General features: G+C 44.3%; 1 protein-coding gene across 3 annotated transcripts; it reads left to right on the forward strand.

The window, feature by feature from the left end:
* The first annotated feature begins 454 nt into the window (after positions 1-454).
* LOC109752137 (11-beta-hydroxysteroid dehydrogenase A) lies at positions 455-4,038 on the forward strand. Of its 3 annotated transcripts, XR_012190224.1 has the most exons (5): positions 475-905; positions 979-1,112; positions 1,979-2,040; positions 3,203-3,392; positions 3,724-4,038. XR_012190224.1 is itself a non-coding variant. In XM_040394178.3 (4 exons), the coding sequence occupies exons 2-4, from the start codon at positions 1,083-1,085 to the stop codon at positions 3,741-3,743; spliced, it is 240 nt and encodes a 79-aa protein (XP_040250112.1). In that variant the 5' UTR covers positions 475-905; positions 979-1,082; the 3' UTR covers positions 3,744-4,038. The 3 variants fall into 3 exon arrangements, 1 of the variants encoding a protein (XP_040250112.1); XR_012190223.1 differs by having other exon boundaries at positions 455-905; positions 1,979-3,392; XM_040394178.3 differs by lacking the exon at positions 1,979-2,040.
* The last annotated feature ends 17,405 nt before the right edge of the window (positions 4,039-21,443 follow it).

Consider the following 21,443-nt stretch of genomic DNA (forward strand, 5'->3'; position numbering starts at 1 on the left):
GAGGTGGATAAAAGCTTTTGACACCCAACCATTTGGTCAATTGTGAATTAAATATGGCCTAGTATTTAAAAAAATTGATTTAGTCCAATTTTGCAACAATTATTTGGTAGGTTCTTCACAAAAAAACCGCATTTTGGGCATTCGAAAAAGGAAAATGATTTTTCATGCAAAGAAAATGAAAAATTCCTTAGTCAGCATTGTTTGTCATTCAAGATACAAACTTGTGCACAATGTGAGACCATTTTTTTATTTTTCATGTGTAAAAGTAGAAGCAAAACAAAAGAAAAAACACAAATCACATATACTCTATTCCCATTGGTGGAGTTGGTTTGACACGGATTGATGACATGGCGCCCATCCATCCATCCATCATCCCACATCCATCCATCCATTTATCTATAGGGAACAAAAAAGAAAAAACAAAATGAAAAGGGGAAACCCCACAGACCCACCCACCCCGATCCCATCCCTCCCACACCCCCTCTCGTCTCCCACCCACCCCCGATCCCATCCCTCCCACACTGCCGCCGCCTCGTCCCTCCCAAACCCTAACCCGCACCCGCACTCCTCCTCCACGGCGACGACGGCGGCCTCGTCGTTCCCGGAGGCCGCGGTCGGTCGTCTTCCTATCCGCCTCTCTCCCTAACGCCAGACCAGAGAGATCTGCCTCCCTCCCGAACGACCGCGGTCGGTTCCTCGCCGCCGCCGCCGGCCCGCTGCCCCTCCCCCGCGGCGCGCCCAGTAGGCCGAGGCCTCCGCCCCCCCCCCCCCCGCCGCTCGCACCGGAGCCCAGCAGTGAGATGTCCTTCTTCCACGCGGCGTCGCGGCCGCGTTCGTCGCAGCAGGACCTCGTGCGCTCCATCAAGGACTCCCTCCTCGCGCTCGACACCATGACCGGCACCAAGGTGCTGCTCCCCTCTCTCTCGTCTTTACCCTCTGACCATCAAGAGCTCAGCCACGACACCTTCCCATGGCTAGGGTTTCGAGGGTGGCGTCCCCTCCAACTCCAGCGCGGCGCCGGCGATTCTTCTCCGCCCTGATGAACAACGCGGTGCTCTTCGACCAGGCCACCTACACAGATCATGCCCGCCGTCCTCTCCGAGCGCCTCAGGGTAACGCACTCGCTCCCTCCCTCCGCCAGATCTATTCTTCTTGCTTGCTTGCTTCCTTCCCGTGAGAACCGAGATCTCGGGATGGTAGGTCATGTCTGTGATGCATCATGGCTCCTGGTGAAGTGTTTTACTGTGATGGTGCTCTGTTTTGGGGTCAGTCAGTAGTACTCTGTACAGGTGCAAGAACACACTCGTGCGCTCTAAGCCTCTCTAGATAGGGCGTATATGATTGTGTTCTGAATTGATTGGATGCTGGATTCGGCTGCTGCATCTTGTTGATAGTTTCTGTGCAGATTTTTCTTGGTGTGCCTGATAGTTATAGCTAGGCTGCAGTTGATTTGATATGACCATGCGTTGATCATTTGTCTGTTGTCACAGATATTTCATAGTCTAATTTGGACATTTATTGTACGTGATTCAACATCACCATTGATTTGTATTGTTTCACAGAGTTAATGTGGCTTGACGATGCTGCTGAACACTAAATTAACCTGTCCCTGCATCTTACTGTCAACAATTTGTGCATGACTTGCCTTGGTGATGTAGTTTTACTTGTTTTGTATGCTTGCTTAGTTGTTCACCGGGCCGCTCTCTTGTACCGTTTGAGTGCGCCAATTAGTTCAGCCAGCCTCTATGATTTATTCTGATAGCTTCTGGTTGTTATAGGTTTTGGTCATACATGCACATTTGGGTCTTAATTCCTGCCTATTTTCTCTGAAAAAACTAAGACATGTTTGAGCTGACAACTTCCAGCGGATGTTTATTATACTATTGAGTTGAATTCATGTACTGCTAGCTGCAAGATGCTATAGTCTGGATACATGATGCAAAGTATGTTGTATTTACACACTTACATCCAACTGCAGTAGCAGCATGGGCGAGTTGAGGTGGGGGACAGAGAGGTTGTGTCGTGCGGGTTCTGATCATGGTATAGCAGCACACTTTCCAGCGTCGATCTGAGCAAACGATGATGCAAGGCTGCTCCTCCTTGTACTGCATGTCTTCATTGACTCGATTCTTTGACAGGGAGATATTTAAAGCATTCACTTGTTCATTGTGTCATCTGCTGATTACTTTTTCTATTATTTTCTTGCAAAGCATGTAATGGTTTGGAGTAGTTGATCATGGCCTGATGGAACATTCATGTTGTTAGCATGTATATATCTACACTATTACAGCAGCTTGTTGATCAAGCGCTTCTTTCTATCTAAATGTGTGCACAGAAGTTCAGTTACCTTCTAAAAAATTATTGGTGCACTATCTATCTATATATATACACTATCTATCTATATATATATATACACTATTACAGCAGCTTGTTGATCAAGCGCTTCTTTCTATCTATATATATACACTATCTAAATTGTTTGCAACGGCATTATGCACATGAGGCAGGACTATACAAGTGAAATGTCACAGTAAGGTCCTTCCATGGATTTCATGTGGCTCCTTGAGTTGTAAGATGCAGCTCCAACATTGAATATATTTTGAATGTTTCCAAAGATACTCTCTGTTACGTTTACTTCAATATATACATGCATGTTACTGATAGAAGCTGGCTGCAGGAATCCGTACACATATATACTCTCTTGTACAGTACATTGCTAGATCACTCACTAGGCATTATGTAATACTACTAGGAGAAATGGGTGAGGGACTAAAAGGATGATACGCTTCCATGAATATATTTGTAAGAAGTTTTTCTTGGTTGTGTACAAATCAGCCCAAATGAATTTATGTTCTTTTTACTTCTAGAGTTATAGTGCACTCATACTGTCATCACATTGCGTGTTCTTGCAGCATATACCTCTCTATTAGCTTAGGCAGACGAACTACTTATGTAATATGCAAACAACAGCAACATAGCTAGTGATGCTAATTCTACCTCTTGTTACAGAATCAGAATTCCTCTTGTTGCACAGGACAACTCAGTTTCCTCTTGTTACAGAATCAGAATTCCTCTGCTTCTTATGCTACTCTACTAGAACTCTGCTTTTCTACTTGTCATATTGAATATACATGTTCTAAACATTATACAGTACTTTCGTTGTTAACTCCAAACAACTTGGGATCTTCTCTTCTGCATGCAGCAACTGGCTTACCAATACGCCGCCAAGGGGGCATGCCTTGTCCTGGTAGCAAGGAGGGAGTGGAGCCTGTGGCAGGTCGCCGACCGCGCCTTCGAGCTCGGCGTGCCGGACGTGATCATTCTCCCCGGGGACGTCGCGCCCGACGACTACAACAGATTTGTTCAGGCCACAATCGACCACTACGGCCAATGTAAGGCAGCCCCTCTCCGTTACAACTAACCTGGTTTAACATATTTCTTCCACAAGCAGTCATTCATTTGGGTGTAAGATAGTTGACATATACACTTGTATATGTTTATCAAAATATTGATACTTTGCGTGCTATGAGTAAAATGCTCTATTTTCTTTCGTCACCTTTCTTGTATCAATGATTATCTCATTTTAACTTGCTGGAGAATGAAAGCATTGTACTAGCTGAATTTGTCTTATCATTCTAAAGAACTTGTTTGTTTTTTGATTGGTTTGTTCATAATATATTGGCCCCAAATTTTTTGATTCTTCTCTTCTGGTTCATGTAACAGGGCGACCGTGGAAGGCGTGATGATAGTTCATATTGTCATTCTGTTAGTCAAGTGTAATGAAGGTCATGGCCTAGTCAAGTATGGTCGCCCATTGAGTCGTGCATATGTTTCATATGATTGGAGCAGGGGCCCAGTTTGTGCCGATTGTCACTGCATATGTTTAACAGTGATTCTACTTGTATATGTGTTATTACACTAGTAGAATTTGTACATGTGCGATGACTGGAGCAGGATCCCAATATTTGTAGAGATTGTAACATTGATTGTCACTGTATACAGATTCATTCTGGTTGCTGTTACTTGAAGTATTTCTTATGTTTTATGTCTGTGTTGATTTAAATATTGATTATTATTTACTGTCAAATCAAAATCAGAAGAAAAAGGCATTGACAAAAGGGGCCCACTTACTAGAATTTGACCACTAGGACCCATCTAACTAGAGGATTTTTTTAAAAAAAGAAAAATAAAACTGTCTAGCCGAAAAGGCCATGGCCCAAAAATGAGAAGGCTCAATTGTTGGGCTTGGCCCATCTACCTGACCAAAATTAATATGAGAAAAAAACAAATAGGCTGAATTGTTGGGCTCGGCCCATGTAAAACAACGATTGGACCGGGCTGATTCTTGTGCCACATCAGCTTGCCACGCTGGATGCCTACGTGGTCTGGGGAGGTTGCTAGTTACCAAAAATTTGGTCGTGGAACCAACGACCTTTTACATATCACAAAGAAGGTCACTAATTTCAGTTTACGACCGGCAGCTTTTGACCTTCTGTTTTTGGTCACAAAAAGGTCGCAAATGAAAAACTATGACCTTTCAGCGGCCAATAGTGAGGGTCACAAGTTGACATATTTCTTGTAGTGTTAGTGCTTATCTTCGAATTACACTGGAGCGACTTCTGTCTTTTCTTTTTTGTATTCATCAACACTGCGTCAGAGTCTGAAATACCCATGCATAAAAAACAATAGTGTGAGTATGGGTGAAGTGTGTGCACAAGTAGTACAGTGTAAAGGTAGCAGATAGCAGGTCGGTGAGAAATAAATGACGGGAGACACAGGATAGCTCTACAACATGCATGCATGGCACATGAAATTACTAGATTCTAGGATTTTTAAATATGAGCACAGGGATGGCTGGGAAATGCAGATGCTCCTCCAGCACACCACAAGGTGCGGTCTGATATGTCTCCAACGTATCTATAATTTTTTATCGTTCCATGCTATTATATTATCTGTTTTGGATGTTTGACGAGCTTTAATATGTTCTTTTATATTATTTTTGGGACTAACCTATTAACCGGAGGCCCAGTGCCAGTTGCTGTTTTTTTTTGCCTATTTCAGTGTTTCACAGAAAAGGAATATCAAACGGAATCCAAACGGAACGAAACCTTCGCGAGAATCTTTCTTGGAACGAACGCAATCCAAGAGACTTGGAGTGGATGTCAGAGACGCAATGAGGCGGCCATGAGGCAGGAGGGCGCGCCCAGGGGTGGTAGCCATGCCCCCACCCTCGTGGGCCCCTCGTAGCTCCACCGACCTACTTCTTTCACCTATATATACTCTTATACCCTGAAAACATCCAGGAGACCCACGAAACCACTTTTCCACCACCGCAACCTTCTGTACCCGTGAGATCCCATCTTGGGGCCTTTTTCGGCGATCTACTGGAGGGGGATTCGATCACGGAGGGCTTCTACATCAACACCATAGCCTCTCCGATGATGTGTGAGTAGTTTACCACAGACCTTCGGGTCCATAGTTATTAGCTGGATGGCTTATTCTCTCTCTTTGGTTCTCAATACAGAGTTCTCCTCGATGTTCTTGGAGATCTATTCGATGTAATACTTTTTGCGGTGTGTTTGCCGAGATCCGATGAATTGTGGGTTTATCATCAAGATTATCTATGAACAATATTTGATTCTTCTCTCAATTCTTATATGCATGATTTGATATCTTTGCTAGTCTCTTTGAATTATCAGTATGGTTTGGCCTACTAGATTGATCTTTCTTGCAATGGGAGAAGTGCTTAGCTTTGGGTTCAATCTTGCGGTGCTCAATCCCAGTGACAGAAAGGGAACCGACACGTATTGTATTGTTGCCATCGAGGATAAAAATATGGGGTTTATATCATATTGCTTGAGTTTATCCCTCTACATCATGTCTTCTTGCTTAATTCGTTACTCTGTTCTGATGAACTTAATACTCTAGATGCCTGCTGGATAGCGGTCGATGTGGGGAGTAATAGTAGTAGATGCAGAATCGTTTCGGTCTACTTGACACGGACGTGATGCCTATGTTCATGATCATGCCTAGATATTCTCATAACTATGCGCTATTCTATCAATTGCTCGGCAGTAATTTGTTCACCCACCTTAATATATGCTATCATGTGAGAAGCCACTAGTGAAACCTATGGCCACCGGGTCTACTTTACATCATATAAGTTTCCAATCTATAATTCTAGTTTACTATTTATTTTGCAATCTTTATTTTCCAATCTATACAACAAAAATACCAAAAATATTAATCTTATTATCTTTATCAGATCTCACTTTTGCAAGTGGTCGTGAAGGGATTGACAACCCCTTTATCGTGTTGGTTGCAAGGTTCTTGATTGTTTGTGCAGGTACTAGGCAATTTTCGTGTAGTCTCCTACTGGATTGATACCTTGGTTCTCAAAAACTGAGGGGAAGTACTTAAGCTACTTTGCTGCATCACCCTTTCCTCTTCAAGGGAAAACCAACGCATGCTCAAGAGGTAGCAAGAAGGATTTCTGGTGCCGTTGCCGGGGAGATCTACGCTCAAGTCAAGACATACCAAGTACCCATCACAAACTCTTATCCCTCGCATTACATTATTTGCGATTTGCCTCTCGTTTTTCTCTCCCCCATCACCTTTGCCTTTTCTTCGCCCTTTACCATTTTCCTTCTTTTTGCTTGCATCTTCGCTTGCTAAAAGATCTATGGATCCTCATCCACTTGCTAATATTTTTAAGAGATCCAATTATGATGAACCAATTGCTAGTGAGTTTTGTACACTAGATTATATTTATGAAGTTTTACTTGAAATTCGTGAATCTGAAAATTGTGATGAAGAAATTTATGAAGTGATTCACGATACATCTTTGAATAAAAAGCATGATTGCCATGATGTTATTATAAATTCTATTGATGTCAATTGTGTTAATGATATGCAAAACCTCAAGCTTGGGGATGCTAGTTTTTCCATGACTACTATTTGTTGCAATGATCATGATTAGGGTGATTCTTCTTATGATCTTTAAAATTTATTTAAGCCCCATGATGAATATAAGATTGATAATGTTTGCAATAATACTGAAAGTGAGTTTGGAAGAGTGTCAACTTTAGATCCCACATATTTGGATAATGTTCAATCTTATAAAGTTTCTGATAAAAGTGGGTTTGGAGAGGTCATGACTTTAGTTAATGATATTCCCTCTATTTTGGAAGAGTGTCAACTTTGCATGCATGTGGATCATGTAGAGAAAATTTTATGTGAGAGCTATATTGTTGAATTTGAATATGATCCCACATGTAATTATTATGAGAGAGGAAAATATGGTTGTAGAAATTTTCATGTTACTAAATTACCTCTCGTTATGTTGAGATTGTTATTGTTTCTCACTTCTTTCTTGCATATGCTAGTTTTTGCTTGTCTTGATAATTTATTTGCCTATAAGATTCCTATGCATAAGAAGTATGTTAGACTTAGATGTGTTTTTCATATGCTTTATTATGCTCTCTTTGTGCTTCAATTCTTGTCTTTCATGTGAGGATCATCGAAATTATCAATGCCTAGCTAGGGGCGTTAAACGATAGCGCTTGTTGGGAGGCAACCCAACTTTCTTTTTGATTTTTGTTCCTGTTTAGTAATAAATAATTCATCTAGACTCTGTTTAGATGTGGTTTTATGTTTTAATTAGTGTTTTTGCCAAGTGGAACCTTTGGGAAGACTTGGGTGAAGTCTTTGCGATCTTGCTGTAAAAAAACAGAAACTTTAGCGCTCACGAGATTAGCTGCCATTTTTTTACTGGAGAGTGCTTTTAGGTTGATTATTTTTGAAGATGATTAATAGATAGATTCCTCACGTCCACCAATTTATTTAATAATTTTTGTAGTTCCATAAGTATTTGTTTGATACAGATTACTACAGACTGTTCTGTTTTTGACAGATTCTGTTTTTTCGTGTGTTGTTTGCTTATTTTGATGAATCTATGGCTAGTATCGGGGGGTATGAACCATAGAGAAGTTGGAATACAGTAGGTTTACCACCAATATAAATAAAGAATGAGTTCATTACAGTACCTTAAAGTGGTGGTTTGTTTTCTTACACTAACGGAGCTCATGATATTTTCTGTTTAAGTTTTGTGTTGTGAAGTTTTCAAGTTTTGGGTAAAGATTTGATGGATTTTGGAATAAGGAGTGTCAAGAGCCTAAGCTTGGGGATGCCCAAGGCACCCCAAGGTAAAATTCAAGGACAACCAAAAGCCTAAGCTTGGGGATGCCCCGGAAGGCATCCCCTCTTTCGTGTTCGTCTATCGGTAAATTTACTTGAGGCTATATTTTTATTCACCACATGATATGTGTTTTGCTTGGAGCGTCTTGTATGATTTGAGTCTTTGATTTTTAGTTTACCACAATCATCCTTGCTGTACACACCTTTTAGAGAGACACACATGAATCTGAATTTATTAGAATACTCTATGTGCTTCACTTATATCTTCTGAGCTAGATAATTTTGCTCTAGTGCTTCACTTATATCTTTTTAGAGCACGGTGGTGGTTTTATTTTATAGAAATTATTGATCTCTCATGCTTCACTTATATTATTTTGAGAGTCTTTTAAAACAGCATGGTAATTTGCTTTGGCTATAAAATTAGTCCTAATATGATGAGCATCCAAGATGGGTATAATAAAAACTATCATATAAAGTGCATTGAATATTATGAGAAGTTTGATTCCTTAGATTGTTTCGAGATATGAAGATGGTGATATTAGAGTCATGCTAGTTGAGTAGTTGTGAATTTGAGAGATACTTGTGTTAAAGTTTGTGATTCCGTAGCATGCACGTATGGTGAACCGTTATGTGATGAAGTCGGAGCATGATTTATTTATTGATTGTCTTCCTTATGAGTGGCGGTCAGGGACAAGCGATGGTCTTTTCCTACAAATCTATCCCCCTAGGAGCATGCGCGTAGTACTTCGTTTCGATAACTAATAGATTTTTTAATAAGTATGCGAGTTCTTTATGACTAATGTTGAGTCCATGGATTATACACACTCTCACCATTCCACAATTGCTAGCCTCTCTAATACCGCGCACCTTTCGCCGGTATCATACACCCACCATATACCTTCCTCAAAACAGCCACCATACCTACCTATTATGGCATTTCCATAGCCATTCCGAGATATATTGCCATGCAACTTTCCACTGTTCCATTTATTATGACACGCTCCATTATTGTCATATTGCTTTGCATGATCATGTAGTTGACATCGTATTTGTGGCAAAGCCACCATTCATAATTCTTTCATACATGTCACTCTTGATTCATTGCATATCCCGGTACACCACCGGAGGCATTCACATAGAGTTATATTTGTTCTAAGTATCGAGTTGTAATTCTTGAGCTGTAAGTAAATAAAAGTGTGATGATCTTCATTATTAGAGCATTGTACCATGTGAGGAAAGGATGATGGAGACTATGATTCCCCCATAAGTCGGGATGAGACTCCGGACGAAAAAATAAAAGAGGCCAAAGAAGCCCACCAAAAAAATGATGAGAGAAAAAGAGGGAAGGGACAATGTTACTATCCTTTTTCCACACTTGTGCTTCAAAGTAGCACCGTGATCTTCATGATAGAGAGTCTCCTATGTTGTCACTTTCATATACTAGTGGGAATTTTCATTATAGAACTTGGCTTGTATATTCCAATGATGGGCTTCCTCAAAATGCCCTAGGTCTTCCTGAGCAAGCGAGTTGGATGCACACCCACTTAGTTTCTTTTGTTGAGCTTTCATACACTTATAGCTCTAGTGCATCCGTTGCATGGCAATCCCTACTCACTCACATTGATATCTATTGATGGGCATCTCCATAGCCCGTTGATACGCCTAGTTGATGTGAGACTATCTTCTCCTTTTTGTCTTCCCCACAACCACCATTCTATTCCACCTACAGTGTTATGTCCATGGCTCACGCTCATGTATTGCGTGAAGATTGAAAAGGTTTGAGAACATCAAAAGTATGAAACAATTGCTTGGCTTGCCATCGGGGTTGTGCATGATTTAAATATTTTGTGTGATGAAGATAGAGCATAGCCAGACTATATGATTTTGTAGGGATAACTTTCTTTGGCCATGTTATTTTGAGAAGACATGATTGCTTTATTAGTATGCTTGAAGTATTATTATTTTTATGTCAATATTAAACTTTTGTCTTGAATCTTTCGGATCTGAACATTCATGCCGCAATAAAGAAAATTACAATGAAAATTATGTTAGGTAGCATTCCACATCAAAAATTCTGTTTTTATCATTTACCTACTCAAGGACGAGCAGGAATTAAGCTTGGGGATGCTGATACGTCTCCAACGTATCTATAATTTTTGATTGTTTCATGCTATTATATTATCTGTTTTGGATGTTTAATGGGCTTTAATATGCTCTTCTATATTATTTTTGGGACTAACCTATTAACCGGAGGCCCACTGCCAGTTGCTGTTTTTTTGCCTATTTCAGTGTTTCGCAAAAAAGGAATATCAAACGGAATGAAACCTTCGCGAGGATCTTTCTTGGAACAAACGCAATCCAGGAGACTTGGAGTGGAGGTCAGAGACGCAATGAGGCGGCCACGAGGCAGGATGGCACGCCCAAGGGTGGTAGCCACGCCCCCACCCTCATGGGCCCCTCGTAGCTCCACCGACCTACTTCTTTCGCCTATATATACTCTTATACCCTGAAAACATCCAGGAGAGCCACGAAACCACTTTTCCACCGCCGCAACCTTCTGTACCCGTGAGATCCCATCTTGGGGCCTTTTTCCGGCGATCTACTGGAGGGGGATTCGATCACGGAGGGCTTCTACATCAACACCATAGCCTCTCTGATGATGTGTGAGTAGTTTACCATAGACCTTCGGGTCCATAGTTATTAGCTAGATGGCTTATTCTTTCTCTTTGGTTCTCAATACAGAGTTCTCCTCGATGTTCTTGGAGATCTATTCGATGTAATACTTTTTGCGGTGTGTTTGCCGAGATCCGATGAATTGTGGGTTTATGATCAAGATTATCTATGAACAATATTTGATTCTTCTCTGAATTCTTATATGCATGATTTGATATATTTGCAAGTCTCTTTGAATTATCAGTTTGGTTTGGACTACTAGATTGATCTTTCTTGCAATGGGAGAAGTGCTTAGCTTTGGGTTCAATCTTGCGGTGCTCGATCCCAGTGACAGTAGGGATGGCAGTTTTGCCCATGGATATGGGTACCCGCGGGTACCCTACCCGAAAACAGTGGGCATGGGTGAGACTTTCTACCAGTTCATACCCATGGGTAATGGGTATCCATACCCACAAAATGCATGGGTAGGGTATGGGTATGAAATTATACCCAGGGGTAACCCAATGGATACCCAGAAAAATTAATAAAAAATTAAACCATATAATATCTGGGTAAACCTATAGTAATTAGCATTGCAAGTTTACAAACATGATTTTTTTTCAAAGTTAGTTTTTAATGGAGATTAAGACATTTGTGTGTCAATCGTCATTTTGAAATTTTGATGTAAGTGCAAACCAGATTGTGATGGCCGAGTACCTAACTTTAGTTTTAGGCCCTTTTCTTGTGTTACCTTTATCATGCCAATGTTATATATTGTACCCATCGGATACCCATTGGGTACAAGATACCCGATGGGTATGGGCATGGGTACCAATTTGTACCCATGGATACTGAAATGGGTGGGTATAGAAAAAAGTTTTGGGTATGGGTTTGGGCACAAAAAGTTCATACCCGCCCATACCCTACCCATTGCCATCCCTAAGTGATAGAAAGGGAACCGACACATATTGTATTGTTGCCATCGAGGATAAAAAGATGGGGTTTATATCATAGTGCTTGAGTTTATCCCTCTACATCATGTCATCTTACTTAATGCATTACTCTGTTCTTATGAACTTAATACTCTAGATGCATGCTGGATAGCGGTCGATGTGTGGAGTAATAGTAGTAGATGCAGAATTGTTTCGGTCTACTTGACACGGAAGTGATGCCTATGTTCATGATCATGCCTAGATATTCTCATAACTATGCGTTGTTCTATCAATTGCTCGGCGGTAATTTGTTCACCCACCGTAATATATGCTATCATGAGAGAAGCCACTAGTAAAACCTATGGCCCCCGGGTCTACTTCACATCATATAAGTTTCCGATCTATAATTCTAGTTTACTATTTATTTTGCAATCTTTATTTTCCAATCTATACAACAAAAATACCAAAAATATTTATCTTATTATCTTTATCAGATCTCGCTTTTGCAAGTGGCCGTGAAGGGATTGACAAACCCTTTATCGAGTTGGTTGCAAGCTTCTTGATTGTTTGTGCAGGTACTAGGAGATTTGCGTGTAGTCTCCTACTGGATTGATACCTTGGTTCTCAAAAACTGAGGGAAATACTTACGCTACTTTGCTGCATCACCCTTTCCTCTTCAAGGGAAAACCAACGCATGCTCAAGAGGTGGCACGGTCCTATGAAAATAATAGTCGACTGAAAACAAATAGGTCAGTCCATTTTTTCTGCACCGTCCGATGTACAAAGAACGGGCAGATCGCCTTCATCTACCTCCAACCAGTCAGTGTTACGATCTTCCTCGAAACGGCAGCGACCACCGGCCCAGTCCCCTGCCTCCGCCCTCCCCTCGACCTCACTGCACCGCCGTGCTTGGCACCGCCCCCGGCCATCCCTTCAAGCCCCACCGACCTCCAGATTGGGCGCAAGCAGCTCCTGCGCCCCACACCCCTATGATAGACACCGATGCGCCGCTTCCCCGGCGAACAGGCGGACTAGGTGCTCCGCGTGCCTAAGCGGGTGCTGCTTCTTTTAATTGCGATTCGACTGACCCTGAATTGAAATCCAGGCGGGCTACTGACCTCTAGCAAAGGTGAAATAGTAAATGGGAGGAAACCTTGTGCATTTAGTATCACGAAGAAGATGCAGAACGAAGCGCTCAAATAGTTTCTTTCATGGGATGAATACCGTGTGAGCAGAGACGTAAGATTTGCATGAATAAGGGAAGAGGAGTACCTCTTTATGCTGGCAGTGTTGTGTCCTCCTTCTATTTTTCCAACGATCTTCTTGTGGTTCGTTGGAAACGAGAAGTTGTGGAGGACGGTGGAGCCTTGGACGAACCCATGGCCAAGTTGTTGAGTGTGGTGCGGTGGCCGTCTGTCGGCGGTGGGGAACCAGATCTGAGGCGGCGAACGATGGCGTAGCGGGAATAGCTCTGGTGCGGTAGACGGTTGCGACAGTGGAGCGGTAGCGGTGAGGCGCAGGACGGCATGGTCGAAGTGGTTCTGGTACGGCGCACGTCAGCGTCGGCGTCGTGGAGGTAGCTCTGCCTCGGCTTCAGCTGCTAAGTCCTTGAGGGTGTTGCGGTTGCGGTTGCATTGGACGACGACGTCGGGGTACCGGCTCCAGCATGATGGAGGAGGGCCGCGGTGGATTGGGTGCGATGGGGTGGAGGACAGAGGAGGCTGGGGTTTCGCAGCTGGTGGGAGAGGGCGTTTTGGCGCTCATGGAGTATGAATGGGGAAACGGAGGGTGGGGCGGAACTAAGGGTGAACAATGTTTCAGTTTGTGACGCGCTTGTTTGAAATTTGGGGAAAGCTACAAACTTTGCCCCCATCTAAAATTTTTTGGACATATTGTGGTTTGGGGGTAGGACAGTAATCTCAGGTGTCCCAAACGGTGGGCGGGATAGATTTCAGTCGAGCGCATGGGTGTTTAGGCGCCCACGGCGTATGAATGCTTCTCAGAGGCGGTTGAGACTGGCGTCTTGGTGAAGTTACAAACCTACCCCGGTATAGACCTATGGACATCAGGCCGATAGGCTACACGTGACAGAGTTAGGACAATAATTTCCTACCACCAAACATTAGTCTCGCGCGGTTTCGAGTGACCAGAGGCTTAGTTGGCGCTTCGTTCAATATTTGGGAGCAAAAGCATTAACGTTTTTGGTTCTCTTGAATTGAACTTTCAGGATTTGTCAAACTTCACAAATCTTTACTCTTGAAAATCCTAAACCTACGATTATTTTGGAATGGAGGGGGTCATTTGAATATACATTGTACACAAGTATATATTAAAAAATATGCAACTTACCTCAGTTCATGCATGGTTCTAGATATAATCTCCTTGGTTGCAAAAAAATAGTTAGACATGCGTATGAATATATAGCATGTTCAAACACACAACAAAGATTGATGCCCCCTTTTAGATGTGATTTACAAATGCCATTATCTCGGGTTCAAATAGATGAATGCACTTCCTATGAATTCGAATCTTCGAAACCCCCTTTATGTTGAATTCAACATGTATTCTATTTCGTAGCTAGCAATTTGGAATGTATCCATGTAAGTGACAAATGTATAAAGTGCTTCACACTAACAACATGGAGTGCACTAATTAATGTTTATATATGAATTGCAAAAGCAATGCATTGCCTGTATTTCAAACCGCTCTCACTCTATGGATCGATAATATGAAATAAACACAAGCACATGCTAGAATTCAATAGAGTATGGGTGTCTGATAGACCGACTTCCGTTCATACGCAAATTGCAAAATTCATGATCTCATCCAAAAATAATAATGCCATTTATATTTTAATTTAACGTGTAGAACTTCCTTTTACACGTAGATGCACTATGCCTCGGCCCGTTCTCAGAAACGCCTATATATCTCTCTATCTAACGCATAAGTGCACACACTTTATATACATCGGCATTTCTCTTTCACACATGCTCACAATCTCTCCCGGGGTGTCGGGGTGTCTCACGCTCACACTCTCTCTATATCTCTCTCTCTCTCTTTTTGACTACTATGTACCACTCTTTTCACTAATCTCAGTTGGAAAACACTATTTCTCTCACATGCATATATACACACGCACGGTCTCTCTAGCCCTCTATACGCACATATATGTGCCTACGTGTCTCCCGCACGCACATTATCTTTAGGCCTCTCTCGCACACATTGCCCCCCCCCCCACAGACACACCTCTCTCTTAGTAGTTGGTAGATATGATTCCATCAGATCATTCGGTAGGATATCCTTGACTATTAGGCTGGATGGTAATACGAGGCAAAGTTTTACCCAAGTTCAGACCCTTGCAGTTGAGGAAAAAGCCTACTTTTGGTACTGTATATTAGTGACAGGGGTGTGTACAAAGTACACGTGAATACCAGGCTTTGTGCGTCTGTGTATACTATCGTCGAACTAGCCCGCGGGCTTCTATAACATACTCGGGGCCTAGGGTTACAAATCATATATAGTCGGCTTATCACCAGTGGGGATAGAGTCCTCCACAACTCTGGTAGCTTCGTGTTGTACGCCGAGTCCTCCACATGGGTCTTCATATAATGCGTCTCGGTCCAACCTATGTGGCGCAGGATGGAACCGACCCATGAGTCCTCATGTTGACCCACCACAACTAGAAATGATGTGCCTACCCCAACTAGAAATTATGTGCCCACCACACCACACACGCAATCGGCCACTAAGAAAATAAGCATATACAATACAATAGTATAATGTTATACATGAAAGTTAATTGCATGGTGCATCCAAAAATATTTGTTCTACATTGTGAATGTTTATATTTTCTCCTTAAATATTAGTCACGGGAAAGAGAAACGAAGGGCATATCTCTCCTTGTCTTCACCGGACACCCCCTCTTTCTACACCACTTTCACGTACGCACACAAACTATCTCTCAGCCCTCTAAAAGTATGCATGCCCATGACATATTCATGCGTGACGGTCACTGTATTTCAAGCGAAAGCACTATACGGTCACTGGACTTCAGAATATGCTCATTACGGTCACCGTATACATTCTCGTGGTGATCATACGGTATTTAGCTCACGATACTTCTCCCTATTTTGTTGATGACACTGATAGACATTGTATTTGATGCGTGCTCCGTATTTTGTTGACGACACTTACAGTCATTGTATTTGAAGCGAAAGCACGATATGGTCACTGGACTTCAGAATAAGCTCATCATGGTCACCACATACATTTTGTGGTGCTAACCAACCTGTGGTTGGATGGTTAGGAGGAGAGTGGTTTCTCGAGCCCACCAGGGTTAAAGTCCTGGTGCTCGCATTTATCCTGGGTTAATTTCAGTATTTTCCGGGGATGTGCGTTCAGTAGGAGGAGACGTTCCACTCAACTATGAGGCACCTACGGTGACTTCGTAAAATCTCAAGATCATATGCTGGCTCACTCTCTCGAAGGTGCTCATAGGGGTAGGGTTTGCATGTGTGTGCTTATAGCGGTGAGTGCTTGCGCGTATATATGAGCGCTTGCGTCTGTACCGTGTTAAAAAATACATGTCATGATTATACGATCACTGGCTCACCCGTACAACTCTTTATTTTGTTGATGACACAATAAATTGACCAGTGAAACGTTCCACGTGGCGCAACTAGTGTTGCACCATCGGGGCGCGTAACCATGGGGCCTACCTGTCAGCGCATATATGAAAGAAAGAAATGGTAGTTTGAGTCTATACTGTGTTAATAAAATACATTTTATGGTGATCATACGGTCACTGGCTCACCATACAGCTCCGTAATTTGTTGATGACACGATCAATTGACCAGTCAAACGGTCCACATTCAGCAGCGCACATTACCATAGGGCCCACTCGTCAGCGTGTATATGAAGGACAGAAATGGTAATAAATTAGCGGTCGGTGGGGATTCGAAGTCATGAGACCTCTGGTTGGCAATCGCCGGCGGTGGGGGCGTGGTGATTGGGCGGTGGCGTGGGGATCGCCAGAGAAAAAGCTCTGCGCGAGGGGGGCTAGAGGGATGGCCGGGGCGGCAGTGGACTGGCGGTGGGGAGTGGTTTCGGGGCGGGCAGGGCGGCGTGGCCACGCGGGCCGGCCACGGGCGGCGGCGGCCGGCAGTTCAGCCGGTGGTGGCTGGCGGCTGAGGGGGTGGAGGTTGAAGATAAACTGCAGGCCCTTGATTCCGTATCCAACGGCTGGAAAATCTATTGACCAGAGATGAAAAAGTCAGTCGACTGACATGTAGCCTCACCCCGCACATACACATGCACGCACGCAACACTTGCACAAACACACGCACGCATGCAGGCGTGCAACACTGACACGTACACATAACGAACACACACACGCATGCAGGCATGCAACACTGACACGTACACATGCACTCACGAACACACACATGTATGCACACATGCATGCAACACTGAAACGTACACATGCACACACGCAACACTCGCACGCCTGCATGCACACAGCACACAACACAAGACACACGCTCCACCTATACGTGCATGCACCCTTTGTTAAGGACATGGATTGTTACGGGTATTAATCAATCTTATCTGTGATAAGCAGAACATTGATGTTTGCAGCGGTCTTTATGAATCACAACGTATCGAACGGGCTATCAGCATATATATGAAAATTTTAAAATTCTCTTACATTATATAGTAGGTTTATCTAGATGAAATAGATGACGTCACACTCAATGAACAATCATCGGTTTATGAAATGCCCGCTTCTGACCGCCCTGGCCTACCAAAAGTTCCTCTGCCGTGCGCTGCCTGCGTTGGGTCACGGGCATGCAGGCCATGTACCCAAAGAGCCCACACGTCAGTGGAAGAACGGCGCGATGTCGTACGTCAGAGTCAAGGACGCCACTCGATGCACGCCCGGCTGAACACGCCTCCTTGCCACATTCAAACGCCTCATGAAACCTGTGTGGAAGCCGAGAAACCCACTCTGGACACACGTCCGTTCATGACCGGGCCGGCATTAAACGCAACGCCGGCCGAGCTCCTCCCGTCTGCCGTCTATTTAATCTCCTATTTAAATGAGGCCAAACGCCGGCCAAGAATCGCACACCTCCGCCGCTCCCCTATCTCCTCCTTCACCATTTTGTCCACTCTTACAATGGCTTACGAAGAGTAGTTATCCCACATCCAAGCCAGCTGGATGGCCCGCCGAGCCCGCCGGATACGAGCTATGTAGCTCGCTGATCCACCTCCCTCCCCTCGCACGACAGAGCCAGTTGCCGCCCCAAGCGGGCGCGCGGTTCAGCAACTCGCCGCTCCAGGCCAGCTCGACGAGGAGCGGCGCACAGGCGTCGTCACTGCCATCCACGCCGCCGCCTCGTACCGCGCCTCCCGTATCTGCGACCGCGTCTCCCGTTTCTGTGGCCTAGACTCCCATGCCGGTGGCCGCGCCATGAAAGCAGAGACAGAAGCCGAGTGCGCGAAGAGCGACGAGTCGGTGGCCAGCGCCTCCGCGTCCGCCGCTGTCGTCAAGGAGAAGTAGAACACGGGAGGCCGCCGCCGCTTGGGTCCCATGAAGGCCACCGCGGAGGCGACGCCGGCGTACACAGCAGGTGTCTTGCCGGATCCTTTTGTTGCGAGGAACTTCGTCGACCCCGCATGGGCTCCACGGAAGCAGAGAAGCCCCCTTCCACCATCATCTTCGGCTTCAGCAGTGGGGAAGCGAGCCGTCCTTTGCGCTGAAGCATATACCTCGGGGGCTCCCGGCAGTCCGGTGATCGTGTTGTCGGACGTGAGGAATGCAAATGGATCGGCGGGCGACCGTTTAGGCCAGGTATTATATACCTGTGCTGTCCAGAAGTAGCACCACTTAGTTGATTTGAATGTAATGAAATATGTCATGTTTGTATGAAAATCCGGTATTTTATATGAATTCCGTCATTGTTTATATGAAATATCGGCGTGTTTGCATGAATTTCGTCTGGTTGGTTGAGTTGCTGTCAGAATGTGTGCGGTTATGGTTGGATGGCGTAATATGCAGGTCGCCAGTCGGTCTACGGCCGGCTCGGGCAGCGTGGTGGGACAAAAAAAGCACAGCTCGTGCGAGCTCGTCTCCAACGTGTGCGCTGGAGGATGCATGAGCACCCGAGCCATTCCTCGTTCATCGGTGGCAAAGGTACCGGTGGACAAATGGGTCGCCAATATTTTGGCTACCCCGGGCAAGATCCAAACAGCCCCTCCCAGCAGATTCAAATCCCTCGTTCGCCATGAAATTTTGACATGTGTTGTTTTCATGGACTAGCAAGATGCCCATGCATTGCACGGAACATCAAGATGATTTTTTTTACAAAACACCTATTGTGATTGACCCATGCAGGAGTAATCCCATGTGTAAAAACTAATGATATCTCGAGAATTTTATCAGAAAAATGGTATCTCAAGAATTTCATCGAAAATATGATATCTCGAGAAAGATGAGAGATCAGGTGAGGAGGAGTGGGGCGTGGTGGTGACTAGTGGTCGGACAGGGCGGAGGCATGGGGATGGACGGCGCATTATGTCTAGGTTTGTATCTCTCTCACACACCCCCACGTAGGTGGGGGACGTGCACTAAGAGAAAAGGTGCACGCACGGCACACGTACTCCCGTCTCTTTCCCAACCACACCCGCGCGGGTACACGATGGAGCTCATTTCTGTACGAAAAGGCAGCCCACGTGGTAATTTGACACGTGTACTGGTTGTCCACTTGATGGAGGATCGTCTACCACGGGTGAACAAACAAATTGTGACTTGACGTGTTATGTTAAAATAAGAGGCAACCCATGTGGGGCCTACCATAGAGGCAAGGCTCTATACACTCGAGATGCTCTGTACGTATTACTTTTGATGCGTCCCGTCAACTTGTAGAACGAGGAGAAGCTTGCTTACTACGCCGTCTCCCCCGCCCACGGGCGCGGTGGCTCACAGGACGAGGTGAAGCTTGCTTACTAGTACTACGCTATGCCCGCTCCCTCGCCCACGCACGTGGTGGCTCGCAGGACGAGGAGAAAATTTTACTACTCCCTCCATTTACTCCTCGTCCCTACCTTGGTTAGAGAGATTATGATATTGTTTGTAATATATGTCTTTTAGTAGTAGTAGTAGGAGTAGTACAGTGGTATATAGGAGTAGTAATACTACAACAATTTCCTTGGAGTCAGTGGTGCAGCAAGCTACCCTTGGCTATGTTACTACTCCCTCCTTTCCAGTTTATGGCTCAATTTCAAAATCTCTCCAACCAAGGTAGACGGTGAGGGGTGGAATTAATTTCGTAGTTTGCATAAGTAATGTACGCTCATTTTTTTCAAGAAGTTATGTTTACCGATGCATTAATTAGAACGAATGCATGCATGACCACTAAATTTCCATGAGCTTCTACATGCATTGGTGAGTTTTCTCTTGACAATGCTTGCATCGGGTGATTTAACGCACCTCGAAATCCAACATGTGATGGTACTACTACTACTAGTAGAATTGAGACTTATAAAACGGAAAAATGATTTTTTTAGATGAGCCCTATAAACCGGAAAGGAGGGAGTAGTAAGTATTATACTACCTCCATAGTGGGTACGTACTCCATAAAATCAGATTTTCCCAAAACTAAGTTGCTCAACCTTTATTTGCTTGTTTCCCTTCCTGCCTCGTTGCCTCAAACAGACTATGCCAAACTCCCCTGCCTGCCGCGCAGGAAAAGACCCACCCTCGCCTTTTTTTAGTCTGGGTTTGTATCGATTGATCGCGCGAAGCAGCAAAAACGAAGCCGTGTCTTGTACTCCTCCGTCGACGCTCGCTTTCATGAATTCTGTACTTCCTCTCGCCAACATGTGGGACATATAGCAACCGGGTCGACGTGTCATGCACCAAATAACAGTGTAGAATAGCAGGGGGACGCACCCCAGTCGTACCGCCCCAGTAGTAGTGATGAGCAATGAGACGTCAAATCACAATGCCGCACCTTCCTAGACGGACGAAGCAACCATTATTTCACACTTCGCTTCGCCATCATCTCCTTCAAGAATACCACGTAGTATTGCTTCTGCCATTGTTCTGCCTCAAGAGGGACACGCGCATCGCCTTGGTACATCATGACACGTGGGACCGCATGAAAGGCCATGCTCCCCCGCCCATCGCTCGGTAAAATCACCTCATTTTTACTACTTCCTCTGTATCGGTTTACAGGGCATGCACGTCGTTCTAGGTTGAGAATTTAACTGACTATATAGTATGTGATGAACAGTATATGTTTAGAAACTACATCCGCTTAAGAATCCAATGATATACTTTTTGTGACATAGTAACTCATATTTAGTTAGTCGAATGGATGACCTAGAACTACGTGCGCGCCCTATAAACCGAGACGGAGAGGGTAGTACAGTACGTATCTTTTTAGATCAATATAGTCGGGATTCACCAAGGAGCAAAACCAAGCGGTAGGCTGCTCATGTCATGTTGGCGTAGCAACTCAAGCAGGGTCAGTCCGCACACGAAATGGTGACACACTTAACATGACCCCTTTGGTCGACATGTGGCTCATCCACCGTCTTGTTCCACGTGCGATGCACCAAATTACAGTTCGGAGCAGAGGTTGGACTTGGAGGCACCCC

Source organism: Aegilops tauschii, chromosome 7 (assembly GCF_002575655.3).
Source record: "Aegilops tauschii subsp. strangulata cultivar AL8/78 chromosome 7, Aet v6.0, whole genome shotgun sequence".
In the NCBI taxonomy this organism is placed as follows: Eukaryota; Viridiplantae; Streptophyta; class Magnoliopsida; order Poales; family Poaceae; genus Aegilops; species Aegilops tauschii.

Bases quoted from the DNA above. Each gene is read 5' to 3' on its own strand.
- LOC109752137 (XM_040394178.3), top strand. From the start codon at position 1,083: ATGCCCGCCGTCCTCTCCGAGCGCCTCAGG. The intron at 1,113-3,202 runs GTAACGCACTCG...TTCTGCATGCAG, and splicing joins TCCTCTCCGAGCGCCTCAGG to CAACTGGCTTACCAATACGC. The intron at 3,393-3,723 runs GTAAGGCAGCCC...TTCATGTAACAG, and splicing joins AATCGACCACTACGGCCAAT to GGCGACCGTGGAAGGCGTGA.